Source organism: Panicum hallii, chromosome 3, assembly GCF_002211085.1.
Source record: "Panicum hallii strain FIL2 chromosome 3, PHallii_v3.1, whole genome shotgun sequence".
Lineage (NCBI taxonomy): Eukaryota > Viridiplantae > Streptophyta > Magnoliopsida > Poales > Poaceae > Panicum > Panicum hallii.
The window spans coordinates 15,102,148-15,118,579 of record NC_038044.1 but is presented as its reverse complement, the minus strand read 5'-3'; the positions used below and the strand labels follow the sequence as shown (position 1 = coordinate 15,118,579).

The 16,432-nt window shown below is 50.2% G+C and overlaps 3 protein-coding genes across 8 annotated transcripts; all 3 read right to left on the bottom strand.

Annotated features, from left to right (window-relative positions):
- On the bottom strand, positions 1-3,937 carry LOC112887874 (myb family transcription factor PHL7-like). 3 transcript variants are annotated; one of them, XM_025954161.1, is made up of 7 exons: positions 3,348-3,937; positions 2,046-2,260; positions 1,449-1,525; positions 1,326-1,368; positions 1,155-1,212; positions 1,005-1,074; positions 1-663 (listed from the first exon to the last, which is right to left on the bottom strand). In XM_025954161.1, the coding sequence occupies exons 2-7, from the start codon at positions 2,251-2,253 to the stop codon at positions 322-324; spliced, it is 798 nt and encodes a 265-aa protein (XP_025809946.1). In that variant the 5' UTR covers positions 2,254-2,260; positions 3,348-3,937; the 3' UTR covers positions 1-321. The 3 variants fall into 3 exon arrangements, with proteins under 3 accessions (XP_025809946.1, XP_025809948.1, XP_025809947.1); XM_025954163.1 differs by having other exon boundaries at positions 3,493-3,937; XM_025954162.1 differs by having other exon boundaries at positions 3,459-3,936.
- A 4,310-nt stretch (positions 3,938-8,247) lies between these two features.
- On the bottom strand, positions 8,248-9,156 carry LOC112887876. Its single transcript, XM_025954165.1, has one exon. The coding sequence runs from the start codon at positions 8,941-8,943 to the stop codon at positions 8,434-8,436; it is 510 nt and encodes a 169-aa protein (XP_025809950.1). The 5' UTR covers positions 8,944-9,156; the 3' UTR covers positions 8,248-8,433.
- Positions 9,157-13,818: 4,662 nt separating this feature from the next.
- Positions 13,819-16,323, bottom strand: LOC112887872 (calcium-dependent protein kinase 14). Of its 4 annotated transcripts, none has more exons than XM_025954156.1 (7): positions 15,522-16,323; positions 15,268-15,406; positions 15,021-15,173; positions 14,815-14,930; positions 14,572-14,739; positions 14,239-14,466; positions 13,819-14,117 (listed from the first exon to the last, which is right to left on the bottom strand). In XM_025954156.1, the coding sequence occupies exons 1-7, from the start codon at positions 16,191-16,193 to the stop codon at positions 14,022-14,024; spliced, it is 1,572 nt and encodes a 523-aa protein (XP_025809941.1). In that variant the 5' UTR covers positions 16,194-16,323; the 3' UTR covers positions 13,819-14,021. The 4 variants fall into 4 exon arrangements, with proteins under 4 accessions (XP_025809941.1, XP_025809942.1, XP_025809939.1 ...); XM_025954157.1 differs by having other exon boundaries at positions 14,566-14,739; positions 15,021-15,137; positions 15,226-15,411; positions 15,527-16,323; XM_025954154.1 differs by having other exon boundaries at positions 15,021-15,137; positions 15,226-15,411; positions 15,527-16,323.
- Positions 16,324-16,432: the final 109 nt, after the last annotated feature.

The window sequence follows — 16,432 nt, the reverse complement described above, 5'->3', positions numbered from 1 at the left end:
TAGCTTCAGGTAGCTCAAGGGGCGCGCCCTCTTCACAGCAAATGTATTGCGTGTAAACAAGTCCTCTTTCTTGCTACATGGTTCAACTAAGGGCTAAGGAAATGCTGGCTAGAAACTTTGTAACACCATCCTCATAATTACAAGAGTTGTATGATGAATACTACCGTGACAACAACAACTGGCCGTGGCTGCAAGGATCAGGTGCAGATCCGGAAGATCCGGACAACATTCTGTTGTTAAGATGATATATATTCACATGCGAATGAGATCATCTAGTGGAGAGGTCAACTATGAAGAATGCCCGTCAAGGAAGGCTTTGCTTTATGACTTGCTCATACCAGGGTCTGCTTTGAACTCCTCCACTGGGAATGCAACACCGCATAGGTTTTTCCTGCAGATTTCTTGATCCCATGGACCAATCAGATGGGGCTCGAATTCTGCTTGAGTCGTATCGCGCTTTGAATCCGGTGACAACGCATCTACCCTTGGTTTCTTGGGAGAAGGCTGCGTGCTTTCGGGGTACTCATCTAAGCTTGGAGGTGAATGTGAAAGCTTCTGATCGTCAGAAGCTTTGATTGATCCACCAAGCTTTTGTTGCTCCTCTATGATCATTTGCAAGTATCTGCCTTGAGCTTCAATTCTCAGCTGCAATTGCCTTTGAACCTGAAAAGATAAAGTACAATGAATTTCATCTAACCGAAAACAGACTTCTCAAGGAAAATTTAGATTGATCTTGACGTTAAAAGAACTCACAAACTACAAAAAAATAAGGCAAATGAAATAATTATCAATAAGAAGTAATTGACGACTAAACAGCACAGCCATGAGAAGGAAACACGGTAAGGTATAACTTGACAAATAATAAGTGAATAGAAAGAATGGACCAAAACATTAGCTTGTAGAAGTCATCCCTAGCTAAGTAGGATTGGTGGGTAAACTGAGCAATATTAAGTATTAAAACAAACAGTATGATATAAATTCGCTAACATCTTTCAATAACAGACCTCGAGCTGCTCATGTAGCCGCTTCTGAACCTCCATTTGCATCTTTAATGCTTCATTGATTTGTAATCCTCTAAAACATGTAAGAATATTTAGTCAACTACATAATTCATAAAAACTTGGCACACACGACTGGGTAAAAAGATAACTTACGGTGCAGAATCCGTGTTAGAGAGGGAATCACCCGAATCCTTTTTTTCGTCCTTTGAACCTACATGATATTCCATCATAACATAAAATGAATAGCTGTTTAGTTCCAGCGTTTGATATTAGGGAAGAGGAACGGGCTGCAGAAGAAAAATTGAAGCAGAGAAGGATATTCACCTTCAGCAGGAGATTCTGGTATATACTTTGCAAGGCGATACTTCTACAAGCACCGAGGAAAGAGCAAGCATTAGTTGCAATGAATTATTTTGAAATCTGTTTCCTTCAAGGGAAATTCTTCACCTGCAAATGGCTCTTTACATGATAAATTGTGATCCCTGGAACACCCATCACAGTGAGCACCCCTTTAGGTGTAGCTCCTGAAGAAATATGATAAAGAGTCTCAGATACAGAGTACTTGTAGTTGCAATCCCCAAAAAATCAAGTACTCTCATGATAACCTTCTAGCTTATCAACAGTCAAATCCAGACTACTAGAGTCAGATATGCTGCACATGCAATACTCAAAGCTGTTTCTCCATTTGACAAGGACCACAGTTCTCCAGACACACACATTTTCCAATGTGATTGGATTTAATAACATGGCAGACACAATTACAGAGGGTCTAAATAACAAGTACACATGAATTTCAGAAAGCGTGCAGCAATCTGATCCTAAACATTTGCACGGTTGATTCAGTTAAATTTCCAGTTTGCTACGCATATATGACATGTGTAATGCATTCAAGTAATATACTACTAATATGCAGTCCATACTCTGCAAGATATAACTCCTTGTTTTTTAAACCATCAGTACAGAACATTTGTGCAGATGGCAGTTTATGCAATGCATTAACACCAACTACAATGACTAATACTCAACAGAGAATAGAATACCCACTATCTGGTCCACCAAGCTGGGCGATGGCATCCACAAAGCGATTATGGAGATCTGAGGTCCATCTTAGACGTTGTTTCCCACTTCCTACGGGATTAGCAGGGTTGCTTATGTTGGCTCCACTGATAGCTCCAATATTACTTGCATGCTCATTATTCTGAGCCCTCTGCGGAGCAAAGGGCACAGAAAAATTCTTAGCATGATACATCATGTGAACACTGCAACGATTAAAATGAGATGTCATTCACATAAGGCCAAGTATAGAGAGAGAAACTAGGATACTAAGCTATATAAAAATTCCCAGCGTTTATATGTCGTCGAACATATCAAGTTGATGCTAAAATGTCAGAAAACCAACTTTAAGTCTTACATCAGTTCACCGTATATATTGCCCTTAGCACAGCTATTCTTTTTTTGTACAAGTGAATGGGAAGAGCAACATCAACACATATGAACACTATAATTCGAAATCAAATCACCACATTTCAAACCTAAGAGTTACTGCTATTTATTTTAAATCACCATGTTTCAAACCTAAGAGTTACTGCTATATATAAAATAACTGCAATCATATATGAAACAAACATTCCAAACCACCCAAAAAACAAGACTACAAAGAGTCCAAGACAGCCTAACGACTGAGCTCCAAATGGCAGACAGACTAGATTTTAGCAGGAGACAGATTTCACAGCTTGGTGTCAATGGACCAGTAAAGACGTGGCAACTGAAATTATGACTTGGACAGAAATAAAACTAGTAACAGAATACTTGAGAACTGCCAAATGGCTACAAGGCCAGAATTAATTTTAGTGGCCCCAAATGACCATAGAAGTCTTGAACACCCACACAGGGCTGGAGGCCTGGAGCCCATCCAAGCTGTGGTTCTCAAACAAATTATAATCGCTAAATGTTTGTACAACAAGCACAACAGGGGGCACCAGAGCACAGTCACAGTAGAAATTGAAGTGGATCGGAGCGTGATCACAGATCCTAAGCAAACACATACCGCCAATCCAACCTTTTCCCAACACCGAAATTCACGAAAAAGCCTCGACTCCGCAAACAACCCGCAATACAAAACTATAGCAAGCAGAGAAATGTAAGAAGAGTCGTAATTGGAACCGTTCCCATAGGATCAAGGTCACCGGAGCAGGTTCATGCCAACCACCACCCAGACGATCCTCACTACTTTTTACCCAATCCAAAGACTAATACACGCCGAGCCCGATACTACTTCGGACCAAAAATTACCCCCCCCCCCCCAACCAACAATTCAGCAAAGCTATAGCTAAAAAATCAACCCACCGAGCTCAGCAAAGCAGCACCCTCCGCGCCGCGAGCAGCTCGCGACGGCCGGGAACCACACCGAATTCAGCGGCGAACCATTCCACCCGAACGGAAAACCAAGCGGCGAACCTGACTGAGCGATGGGACGGGGGGACGGACGCACCGGCGGTCTCGGGAGGGCGCCGGTCTCCCCTCGCCGGGGCCGCGGGATCAGGGCCGGGCGCGCGCGGGGGTGGGGAGGGGAGGCAGCGTGCTCGCGGGGGGCAGGGCAGGGCAGCGCAGGGGAATTGAATGCCGCCGCAGGGCCGGATGCGGATTCCCAATCGGGGTCAAAAAGGGACGGAGGAGATGGGCGGGGCGGGGGAGGTGGAGGCGCGCGAGGGGAAAGCGGCAGGTGGTGGTGTCCGGCGAAAGCGACGCGGGGGGAGGGGGAAGAAGGGGGAGGGAGGGAGGCCTGGGAATTTGGGGGATTTTTTTCTTCTTCTTCTTCTTCTTCCCGTCCGCCCCGGTCGTGGCGGTGGTTAGGGTTCCGCGCGAAACGAACCGAGCCCAGGGAGCGGGAGGGGCCGTGGGGAGCGGAGCTGTGAAGAAGAACTGACTGGAGAGGCGGCAGGTGGACGCCGGGCAGAGGACAGAGGCGGGGCAGAGCAAGGGAGCGTGGCTTTTCTCTGAACACGCGGCGCAGCGCAGAGCTGCAGACACTGTGTGCCGCGCCGCGCGTGCTCCACTGCTCCTCACCGATTGACCCCTGTCAAAGTCAATCCCGTGCTCCATTTTCTTTACTACTAGTACTACGATGTATTGGAGAGAGGAGAATCGAGAATCCGGGCGTCATCTCGGCTCCAAGTTGCAGCTGACGCGGCGTGACGTACGGTGAGATCCTCCGGGTAGGCTAGGCTAGATCACGCTGCCGAGAACAGGAGATGCCCTCGTCGTCATGAGCGCTGGAAACGACCGACGAAAGTTTTAAAACTGCAAAACCGGCAACAAGCCAAAAGGCGGTGGCGCCCGAGATCTAACAAGAAGTAGGGGCGACGCAAGCCATCCCGGGACAATCATGGCCTCGGAGGAAAGGAAAAGCACGGGAGGGAGAGAGGGAGGCCGGAGGCGGAGGCCATCATCGCCTGATCTTCCGGCAAAGGAGAGGGAGAGGGGTGTGGGCGTTTGGTTCCTAGCCATATTTTTTAAATCTAACTTTAGGTAAATTTGATTAAGTTGGTACATATTGGTTGGTAATCAAGCTTAGGCAAGACTCTTTTATGCTTCACATGTCATAGAAATTAAAAGTGTGGTATGATTCTTTAGGTAAGAAAAAGTGTGGCTTCCAAATTTTTTATTAGATTTGTCTAACCTTAAACGTGGCAAAATCTGGCTAACAACGAAACATGCCCGTACGCCCGTGACGTCTTGTGGAATTATTGCGAGTACACGGCCCGCCCCAGGGGCCAAGGACCCCGGGAGGGCAGAGAGCCACGTTTAGCACTCATCTATCGTTAACAATGCCAGGGCCACAGGGGCCTGGGGAAAGAGGGGAGATGCAAGTGCAGAGCAGCTGTGGATTCTGTGTAGGGGCCGGCGCCCGGCGGGGAACGGAGAGCCTGGGATGCGAGAGCCGGGGGCGGGAGGCGGGGCGTGTGCGGCAGGGGGACCCCGGCGTGGATTCGACCGGTCGGGACGGCGACGTTATCGGTTGGAAAAGCGTCGTGGAAAGCCGACCCCGCCGTTGGACGCATCCGCGTGCGCCCCGGCCTCCTGTGGCCTGGCCATCTCCAAGTCTCCTGTTGGATTGTTTCTCTAGGCCGGAGCATGCGACAATCCGGGGAAGGGACACGGGCGCAGGCCGCTCCAGCTCCAGGTCCTTGGAACTTCGGATCCACCGAGAACAACAGGCGAGCGGGCGGATGACAAACCGAGCTCCATTACCTCTTGTTGTTTGTTCGAACCGGAGATGGGTAGTAAACTACTCCTAGACGAGAGCGCGAGCGAAACAACGGGAGCCGCGGTGGCGGCGGCTGGCGGCTTTTGTTGTTTACGTCGTTGCAAAGCTGAGGGCTGGGCATAAGCATCGGCGAGGGAGGCTGGCAGGCTGGCTGGCGATCACTCTCCCTTTTTTTGTCTTTTCGAAGGGGTCCTGGATCGGCGTGGCGGGAGCGGGGGAGAATCGTTGTACGCGATGGGGGCGGAGCACGGACAGCAACGGTGGGTGGTGGCCTCGTCCTTTGTCTTGGAGGGGATGGCGACTGCGACCGCGCGAGCCGAGAGAGGAGGGCTATCTAGAGATCTACTAGCCTCCCCATCCCATGAACGACAAAGCGGGCTAGCTGCAGGAAGCACCTGGTGCACAGCACGGCCCAGCGCGGCACGAGCGACGTGGACGCGGCCGGTGCGCTGGGCAGCCGTGATGCTGACGCGCCTGGGCGTGCGTGAGTTGTCGCCTGTCAGCTGTCCAAGTCAGCAGTAGCCCTGCGACGACCCAAGAAAAAGGCCGTCGCCCATGCCAGCCTGATCGAGCCTCACGCGATGGCGTCAGAAGAGCTGCTGCTGTGCTGCACCTGCTGCGTCCATCTTCTCTCCTCGAGTCGTCCTGACCCCGGTTTCCACGGACGACGCCCACACGGATGGCGAGAATGGCTGGCCGGTGGCCCGCATGCGCTCAACTCGATAGAGCGATCGGAACGAGGCCGAGGTCAGAAGTCAGAGCCAGAGCAGTTAGAATAGCCACCGTGTCAAACGAACCGTAGAAACATTTTGCTGAAAAAAGTACCCACAAAACTAAAAGCTCATCAGTCACGTTACCAATTTGCTAGGAGACCTTCCACAGCTCCACTCTCTTTCTCTTCTTGACTTCTTCCATGGAGGAAGAGGAACCATGGGGGAAGGCTTGAATTGAACGGCAGAGCCAGTGAGCCATCCCACCCTACAAGCTCTCCGCAGACCTCAGATTCCTTTTTCCTTTTGGCCTCTTGGGAGCTGGACGGAGCCTGCCTATCCCGTCCTCCCGTGAACTCTGGTATCACTACTGCCGAGGGAGTTCCGACGGGGCAGGCATCTCCTCCGTTCACGTCGCAGCGGTACTTGACCTGTACCGCGCGCTCGCGTCCCGCCGGCCGCCACAGCCAGGCCGTGACCTGCGGTGCAACCACGCTGGAGGAGTCCCCAAGCAAGACCGCGCGGCCGCTGTGCCGCACCGCCGGTCCGCCGCCGCGGCAGCCCACCAACGACACGGGCTGCGGCGCGCGCGCAGGCGCCACCCACCACGGCCGTCGGCCTCGCTCGCTCTCAGTTAGTAGGCGGGCTGAGGCTCGTGGGTTGGGCCACGAATCCGTCTATCTCTATCAACCCCCCGCACCTGCATGCCACATGGGCTCGTTTACGAACAGGCCGGGCCGCCATCACAGAACCGCAACCAGGCGCCCCGCAGCGGCGGCAGTCCTCGGCGCCTTGACGGTAACCAACCGTTTTCCTTGCGTGCTGCGTCGACATCCCAGTGAGCAGAAAACCAAGCGCGGGCATAACGCCGACGAACGCAGGCGAGGGCAGGGGAAGCGGATCAGGGCGTGGCCAGCGAAAGAGAGACCGGCCGGCGTGAGGCGCAGACGAGAGCTGAGACTTCACAATAGGGATGAGATCGATGGCGGTGCGTCTGATCTTGTTCTTTACGAATAACCGGCAGGAGAACTGCATGCTATACAAATAAAAAAGAGAGCTCGCGTGAGCCAACGAAGTTATTTACATAACTCACACATAAAAAGAATTTAGGAAGGAGAAATAAGAGATGCTAGGATGAGACTTTACAATAGGGACCGTTCGATTAACACTTTGGAAAACAATGGCTTGTCAAAAGAAATGAAGCGTGTGCAAACCAGTACCGTTGCTTTATTCCAAAATCATTTATACTACGCTATGCGTAATTTTATGTCACGTTATTTTTTTAGGACGCAGCAGATGGGATTGTGGAGTTTACGAAAACTAGTAAATGGAGCTGAGCAGCGTCAAAATGAATTTAAACGAGTAGCTAGCGCCCCAAATGTAAGGGCTCATTTTCATATATGTCTTTCATCCAAACAATCAGAGTTTACTTTAGGTTTCGAATAAGCCTTAAATAATATAATTTGCTGTGGAAAGCTTCTAAAGTTTCTTGGTATAGTTTGCATGAACTGTAGTTGAGTCCAGCCATCAACCTAAAATTTTGCAGTCATCTATTAGACTATTACTACCTGAATAAAATACAAACACATTGCAAACTATTTTCCAGTTTGCACATAGTTGTTCCAAGAAAACGGCAATATAAGACCCATTTGCTTTAGTTTTCAGTTATTACGAATTACCAGCTAGAATGCTACTGGAATTGACAGCATTAACACCTTGGAACTATATAAGCGTAGCAATTAAATCAACTAAGCACCTATATGTAAATCAGGCATATGTATGCTCATGAATAATACTTAGTAAATTTCTTTTGAGGACCTACCTCCAAAGTAGAGCTAGATGTAGCCATACAAGTATACAACCATAGCCACATACAGAACACAACAATTTTGAACTAAGCTTTATTGCCTCAAAAGCCAGTGATCTTTCAAATCATTCCTCTGTATATTTAATATAATTACCAAATGGACCGGAGTCAAGTACGGATCAATGAGAAGCCAGTGTTTTCAGTGGAAAAAAGGAGCGGAATCTGATTCTCCTCCCGGTTCATTCAAACACTTAGCTAATAATCCCCCCGAGCAGTTCATCTTTGATTTGTTGGTCTCCAAGAAGAACCAACTAGCACACGAAAGCAATCGGATTGTTGTTGACTCAAATACCTGACCAACCCCATTACCATTTCATCATTGCAAACCACCAATTAACCCCCAAAGCGATGCAGATTGGATCATGTGGCTCCCACACCATACAGTAGGTTAGTGCAGTACACTTTGCCGGTGGCAGTGCGTCACAAGAGATTGCTTTTGGAGCTAGATATAGCAGCGTACAGAATTCATCAGTTCTACTACTTGCCTACGATCGAGCCTGCACACGCACATACGATACAGATCATCGATTCATTGTCATGCGAGATGCGATAAGCGTACATCGTGTACCCCCTACCACGCGATTGGGGTCACAGTTCGCCGTCGCCGTGCGGGCCGTAGAGGAACGTCGGCGGCGAGAACACGGAGTAGCTGTTGTCGATCAGCTGCGGCGCGAAGCTGTCCTCGTCGTCGTCTTCGTAGGCCGCCGGCATCGAGGCGTGCGCCGCGCCGGCGGCCGAGGCGGCATCCGACGACGGGGTGCTGACGGGGCTGATGGGCAGCGCGCCCGCCTGATGCGGCCCCACCGGGCTGCCCCCGCTGCTGTCGTCGGCGGCGTCGACTGCGGCGCTGCCGCTGCCGCTGTACTTGTACGGGTCGGCGTGGCGGCCGGTGAGCTCCTGCACCAGCGCGCGGAAGCCCGCCTCGCTGGTCGTCACCCGCATGGGGTTGCCGATGTACACCACCTTGATCGGCGGCTTCTTCCCGCCGCATCCGCCAGCAGCCTTCCCCTTGCGCTTGCCCGGCGAGCTGCTGCAGGCCGCGCCCCCCTGGTGGGCATTGCTCTTGGATCCGTACCGCTTCCTGGGAATCCCATCCATGGCCGGCCGACCTACGGATCAGAGAACCGAGCTGATCAAGGGGGCTAATGGCGTGGAGGCAGCGAGCTCTGTCCTGTGGTGCAGGTGCACAAAGGATGGTGATGGAGTGGTGATGGTGGTGTGGCGAGCGAGGAACGGGAGTATAAGATGGTGGATGAGTTTCCCGATTTAGTAGCCATGAAAGGACAACAGGAACGGAAGAATTAGTAAGTGTCGTGGTGCAAAAGGGGTTTTAGAGACGGTGGCTCTGGTTTGAGAGCTAGGTGAAACTCCCTACGCACTGGGAATAGAACTGGTATCCATGTGGGTGGGGGACTGGGGAGGAGATGGAGGGAATTGGCTAAGTCTACCCTGTGCAACTCTAGTTTTCTATTGAAGGAAATATAACATCCATTCTCCATCAATAAGACGCTATGGCATCAATGATACATTTTTATAGATATACTACTATCGTCAAGGGAAACTAAAACAAGTGGCTTAGAAGAAACAAAACAATAAAATGAAGATGAAAAAATTGCATTGCCCACCTAACCACCACACACCCTTCAACATCTAAACTCTTGATCTCTTGATTATCAGTCTCCATACTTTTCCAATATAGATACGATCTTGATGAACTCCTAAAAGTCCTTTGTCCGCCTACGTTGCTAGTTGAGGGGATGGAAAAAGAAAATAGATAACAAAAGATTAACTTGCCTAAGAAAACACATATTTTGTCCATAGATCAACTTGAAACACAATTTAAGATCCATGTAGCAGCAGCAGCAAAAATAACAACATACTCAGAAGACAATTGCGAATTGGAGCATATAGAATTTATTCCCTTTTCTTTTTTTTTAAATGGAAAATGCAAGTTGATTACTCTTTTTGTTCCAAAATGTTAGACTTGTCCGTCCTTTTGTTCCAAAATGTTAGACTTGTCCATTTCATCCTAAGTCAATCTTTTCTTAAACTTTGACCAAATTTATTGAATAATACACTAGGATCTCCGACATCAAATGAGTTCTTCAAATCCACCATGAAGTATGTCTGGAGAACATATATATTTGTTATCATAGAGTATAAATGCTAATGCATTTTTTATAAACTTAACCAAATGCAAAAAGTTTAACTTGGACCAAAACTAATGATCTAACATCCTGGAATTGAGCGACTATTAGTCAATCTTTGTTGCTGAGCTCGTGGAGTGCTTTGGGGTGAGCCTAGCAATTTAGCGGTGAGAGCAAGGGGAATCTGATGCGAGTTAACACGGCAGGATAGAAGAAACGGGAACAAAGGCATGCGGGAGCGACCCATGGCAGTGAATACACTATGCGCCCCTCGGCCACGTGGACCGCCCCCATAGGGGCTCAGTCCGCCCGTCAGCCTCGGGGCCCGCGCTGACGCTGGAGTGCAACCAATCGGCACCGGCTCTTTTTCTCACCGCCCGCCACCGCTTACCCGCGCATCTGTACTCGCCCTCCTCCGCTCCTGACAGGCGGGGCCAGGCTCCGACGTGGCCTCCGCGGGGAGGGCCCCGGCGGAGGGCGATCGGGACGGAGCGGCGAAAAGAGCAGACCGGATTTGCCCGGGCCCGCGCCTAGTGGGGCGCTGCACTGCCGATACGCGACAACCTGTGGCACAGAAAAAAGTGCGCGGCACAAATTAGCAAATCTACGCCAGTTCGTGGATAATTATCACGTACCAAATATCTTGACTAAAAATAATTTTGATTTTGAAAATACTCTTTAAATAAAATGAAAAACGAAGCTTTTGGAGTCCGGAAAACGCAGCGAATTCCGCGAATGCTTAAACTAGCGAAAAGAAAAAAAAATCTGTGAATGCTTAAGGTTAGCACATGATAAAGCGAGGACCGAAGATTGAAACTGTGGCCCTTCCTCCTCCTAGATGTTCTTCGTAACAGTGTTTTATTCCTTTTTTTTTTGTTGCGGTGCCTCTCCAAAAGGACGGATGGGAGCTCTTGCGATTGGTCTTATTCAAGCGAAGAGACACGCCGGACGTTATTTTTCAAATAGTACGTTTTTCCCGTATTGATACGTACCGCACTGAAGGCGAGGAGCTCTTTCGCACAAACTTATGTCTCGTCTTTCTAAATAAAGATGGGCTAAAATATGACAAGGATTTGTATTCTTTGTTTTGAATGGAAACATTTGTCAAACTCCTGCATGCACAGCCATCACAGAGGTAGCAGCGAAACCATGCACCCAATCTTATTTGTGATTCTCCAAACAGTGGGTGGATATATTTTGCAATGAGAGGTTCAGCTATAACGAAACACGATCTTTTATCCAAATTATAGAGATATAAAACCCTGTTTCTCATGTTTGCAATTAAGGAACTAGATGCCATAAAATTAGTCACAACCTATTGACGTCTCTTTATCATTTTGATAGAACAATGTCAGGATGTGTGGCGTTTAAGGGAACTGCCCGAACCGGTATCATTACATCGTTGGCAAAAGTTTCCATCAGGCATTCATTCGACTTTCTATAATGGTGGAAAAACTGAAAGAAGAAGCAAAGTAGAGATGAACAGAACTGTGAAGTTTGGACCACGATGCAGCCATAGCCATAGAGGGCGACAATAATTGATGAGCTGTCAGCACTCAGCCGTCACCATCCTAATGTAGCAATGCAACCATGAGAAAGCTAATGCAAATGCAAAGATTTACAACTAAGGCTTAACCTGCAATCCAACCCATCTCTCTCTCTCTCTGTCTTAATAAGCTCAAAAATTGCACTTCTTTAACAAACATGACAGGGGTGCTTCCATGCATTAAAAAAGAGGAAATCAAGTTTATAATACATGTAATTAAGATGTAACAGTGCCCTAGTCCGAGCGATGAGTCCAGGCTTATGAATTGAAAACGAAATGACCATTTTCAATAGTTGGAAACAAGAAAACTCCCTTGTGTTGAACTGTTAGAAAAGTTTTGCTTGCAATTACTTACCCTTCTGGTCGAGCCAACTTTGAAAACTAGCTCTTTCATATCTTCATGGAAGGCCAACTTGGAGCAACAAAGGCACACCGTCCTAATGCACATTAGGTGTTACTTTCGAACTCTTTATACCGCTCAAATTAAAACTTCAATCGAAGTTGTATCTTCTGATTCATTCATTCTTAGAATGCTGTAGACTAAGCGCAATTTTTTTTTCAAGAAATCAAAGGCCAGTGCTAGCTAGGCTGATGCCAACGGACAACTTAAATTTTGGTGGAATATTCAGTTGGAGATGGTCGAATCCAAACCTTTACTTGGAAGAATGGTCATTGCGATTGGTTTAGAATCAAAATATATAATTCCTACAAGCTTCGTTTGAAGATGCTACACATACAACGCACTCCGTGAGCATGAATGTGTAATGGACCGCCGCCGTTCCGCTTGAGCCATCATGCATGCTTCATCACGCACGGCATAATAGATCCAAACTTTTTTTTTATGAAAATATGACTGGAGCCCCTGCAGCTCTCTGTTCCAAAATATAGATCGTTTTGGAATTTTGAGATTCATTGTATTTGATATGTATATAGATATAATATATGTCCACATACATAGCAAAATCTATAAATTTAGAAAAATCAAAACATCTACATTTTGGAACGGATGGAGTAGAAAAGAAGTTTACGACATGAAACAACCTAGTATCTAATTAACACTTCTGAGGTTTGAGTTCCATAGTTGTTGTTGTTGGTGGGGCGTATCATGCCTGTTGCTAGCTGTTCGTTTACTTGTGCCCCATGATGCTTTCTTGAGTAGATCGAGTTGCGATAGTTTGTAGGTGGGGCGACCATTCCTATTTGTTTGGCTTTTGTCAGGCTTCCCATATAAACTGGCGGGGCAATTATTTTCTTCTAATGATATATAGATGTTACGATAAAAATAGAAGCTTTCGTTGTCCTTTCAGAGAAAAAAATTCCGAGCTTTCAGACACAACTAGGCGTCTAGGCCTTTTGGCTCCTTGCTGATTTTCTACGCAGGTAGCAGATATTGGCAGCCACAGGGCTCAAGAGCTTAACCAGCCAGACATTTCAGGCCCGAATTTGACCGGTACAGTGCGTGGATATAGCCGTGGCCCAGCGCAATCACGTTGCCCCGCTATTCAGTTTGGTACCCAAACAAACTGTCTTGCACAGAAGGCTGGCCGGGGCCATGCATGCGGTTGCTGATTTGTCCGGTGGCTCAAAAGAATCGGTACCAGCAGAGATCTGAATCGGGATCGGTCTGGGCATGCTTCCGGCATTGCGTCGGTTCGATCTGCCTCATTTGTCCGATACAGTTCGAGCAAAACACGCACCAGCCTCCAGTTCAGCAACTATGCTCTGTTCAGCTGTACATGCATACATGTGTGATACTAACCGAACACACGCCACTGTTTTGGTACCAGGTGCGTATGCCTTAGTAGGGAACGGACAGTGGTGTTCATCTCTAAACTGTAGACTATCTCGTAGTTTCTGAGGCGGCCTAGCAAATAATTTCTTCACAATACGTCTGTATACATAGACGCATAACCGTATGCTGTATGAAGTTATGTCTCGTTATCGACCATCTGCCATTGTTAGAGCATTTGGACAAGCGGACACATTCCACAATAAAATTTCTAAATTTGCTAAAACGAAATACAATTTGGAACAGAGAGAGTACCGCCTAAGTTACGCTTAGCTTATAATTTTAGTTTATAAATTGGTTGTTTAGAATAGTAGTCTGCCCGAAACCCGCAATTCGTGTGCGCATCGCAATGGTAGGATCGAGACGATAAGGATCGTGATAATATGTACACGATATGAACAGTTCTATTATACACCCGAGTAACATACACACGAGAACAAATTCGACACCCAATTTTGGCATTTCACGAGGTTCATTTCATTCACTCCCGCCCCCTCTCTCCCATCGCTACGTCCAACACGTATCAGAGCAGCGTGCGTGCGTACCGAGAATACATGCGTTTGTTGCTTCTAGCTCGATCGGTCCCCTCGCCGCCGTCCACCATGCCGAATCAGCCGCGCCGATCTGTTCACGAGCTCGACGCCGCCGCCCGGCCCGCCCACGCTGCGCGCGCGCCTCGCCTCACGGCTCACGGTCACAGGACGACGTCGCGCCGCTTCTTGGGGTTGGACGGCTCCGGGTCCCCTTTCCTCATCATCGCCGCGAACTCCGTGTAGTTGATCCGCCCGTCCTGCACGCACCACACATTTCAGCTCGAGCCCATCAGGCAGCATGCTCGCTCTCGTTCATCAGTAATGAGCATGAACATGCTGAAGATGATGGGCAGCAGAGGTGCTGCGGCGGCGGCTTACGTTGTCGGCGTCGACCTCCGCCACGATCTCCTTGATGTCCCGGCCGTCGAGGAGCCCCTTCTCCCGCAGGGCCTGCTCCAGCTCCTCCATCGTGATGTACCCGCTGTTGTCCTTGTCGAAGTACTGGAACGCGGTGTAGAGGTGCTCGTCCCGGTCCATCCGGTTCATGTGCATCGTCGCCGTGATGAACTCCTCGTAGTCTATCGTCCCGTTCCCGTCGGCGTCGGCCTGCGCACACCGGCACAAGTTAACGCGATTCAGGTTGCGGGAGATGCTGGGATAGATTCATGGCGCATGCAGCAGGTCGCTTTATTTGCTCTTCTAGTAGCTTACAGCATCCATCAGCTGATGGACTTCGGCCTCGCTGAGCTTGGTGCCCTTCTTGGCCAGCCCTCGGCGGAGCTCGTCCACGGTTATTGTGCCGCTGTTGTCGGAGTCCATGCTCTTGAACATCTCCTTGAGACCCCTGATCTCCTCCTCCGACAGGCATCCGGCGATAACCTGCGTGGCAGAGGTTCCCACCATGATCAGTGGGCATCCTCCCAGATTTTCAGACTGGCAGAAAAGAACACACACCCTTAGCGCCGCCTTCTTGAACTGGTTCATGGCTCTGAACTGCTTGAGCCGGCCGAGGACAGCGTTGTCCAGCGGCGTGTCAGGCGCCTCGCCATCCTCCTTGATCCACGGATGATCTGAACATCAAACAGATACAGTTTCAGTATCGCTAAAGGCACCGGCCGCCTGTAGTATCTGCAATGTTCAGCTTAAAGTGAAACACTTACTGAGGACGTCGTGTGCAGAAATCCGCTGCTTGGGGTCAGGGTTGAGCATCTTCCTGACGAGGTCCTTTGCGCCATGCGAAATGCGCGGCCACGGGTCGCTGGTGAAGTCAACCTGCCCTCTCAGGATGGCGTTGAAGATACCGTGCTCCGATTCTGTGTCGGCATCATGATGATTCAGGCAATGCGAGCGAGCAAGTTCATGAACCGTTTGCTAAGTGCCTAAGATCGATGAAGCAAGATAGCTTGCCTGCCCAGAATGGCGGAACACCGCAGAGCAGGATGTAGACGATGACGCCGACACTCCAGATGTCAGCTTCCGGCCCATAGCTCCGCTTCAGCACCTCCGGCGCGATGTAGTACGCGCTGCCGACGATGTCCCTGAACACCTCCCCTGCAGCAGCAGCCGTGCAGAGTTTAAATTTGAAGCAAAATGCAATTCTGACGACATTGTTGGCTCTTTATTAGTTAGAGCTTGAGAAATGGGAGAGCAAGAATTGAAACCGAACCTTCTTTGAAGAAGACGGAGAGGCCGAAGTCAGTGGCCATGAGCGGCGCGTTCTCGTCCTTGCTGAGGAGGAGGAAGTTCTCGGGCTTGAGGTCCCGGTGGATGACGCCCATGGTGTGGCAGGTGTGGATGATCTCGACGATGGTGCGGAGAAGCGACGCTGCGGCGCGCTCGGTGTAGTGGCCCTTGGCGATGATCCGGTCGAAGAGCATCCCGCCGGCGCAGAGCTCCATGATGAGGTGCACCGAGTTCTTGTCCTCGTAGGCGCCCTTGAGCTCCACGACGCCGGGCTGGCCGGAGAGGTGGTACATGATCTGCACCTCGCGGCGCACGTCCTCGATGTCCTCCTTGGTGGAGAGCTTGCGCTTGCTGATGGTCTTGCACGCGAACTTCTCCCCCGTGGCCTTGTGCGTGCACAGCGACGTGACGCCGAACTGCCCGCGCCCGAGCTCCTTGCCGATGGTGTAGGTGCTCTTGACGTCCTCCATGGGCCGGCCCAGCACGGGGCCGACGGGCGCCGGTGGCTTGGCGGGCGTGGGCGCCGAGGTCGCCGAGAGCGCGGCGGCCGCCCCCCCGCTGGAGCTGCCCCCGGGGCGGCTGGAGCCGGCGGAGGCGTCCGGCGGCGCGGGCTCCGCTGATGACGACCCCCCGCAGCAGCAGTTGCCCATGTCGGCCGGCGCCGGCGGCGAGGGGGGACGGCGGGCGACGCGGGGGCCTTGCTCGCTCGCGCGCCAGGGACGCGGACGCGCAGCGAACCGGGGAGATTGTCCGGGTGGGCGACGGGGTGCGCGGGGGAACCTTTTCCGGGAGGGGCGCGAAGGGTGGCTGGCCATGAAAGGGAAGGCCGGGAGGGAATGGCGGGAAGGTAACGGCTGCTTGGTTTGGCTTCGGTTGCCTTCTCTTTGCT

Coding starts and splice junctions, on each gene's coding strand:
- LOC112887874 (XM_025954161.1), bottom strand. CDS start 2,253: ATGATGTATCATGCTAAGAATTTTTCTGTGCCCTTTGCTCCGCAGAGG. Junction 1,526..2,045: donor CCAGCTTGGTGGACCAGATA/GTGGGTATTCTA, acceptor ATATTTCTTCAG/GAGCTACACCTAAAGGGGTG. Junction 664..1,004: donor GGCTACATGAGCAGCTCGAG/GTCTGTTATTGA, acceptor TTATCTTTTCAG/GTTCAAAGGCAATTGCAGCT.
- LOC112887876 (XM_025954165.1), bottom strand. CDS start 8,943: ATGGATGGGATTCCCAGGAAGCGGTACGGATCCAAGAGCAATGCCCAC.
- LOC112887872 (XM_025954157.1), bottom strand. CDS start 16,193: ATGGGCAACTGCTGCTGCGGGGGGTCGTCATCAGCGGAGCCCGCGCCG. Junction 15,412..15,526: donor CTCCGTCTTCTTCAAAGAAG/GTTCGGTTTCAA, acceptor CTGCTGCTGCAG/GGGAGGTGTTCAGGGACATC. Junction 14,740..14,814: donor TCAAGAAGGCGGCGCTAAGG/GTGTGTGTTCTT, acceptor TCTGCCACGCAG/GTTATCGCCGGATGCCTGTC.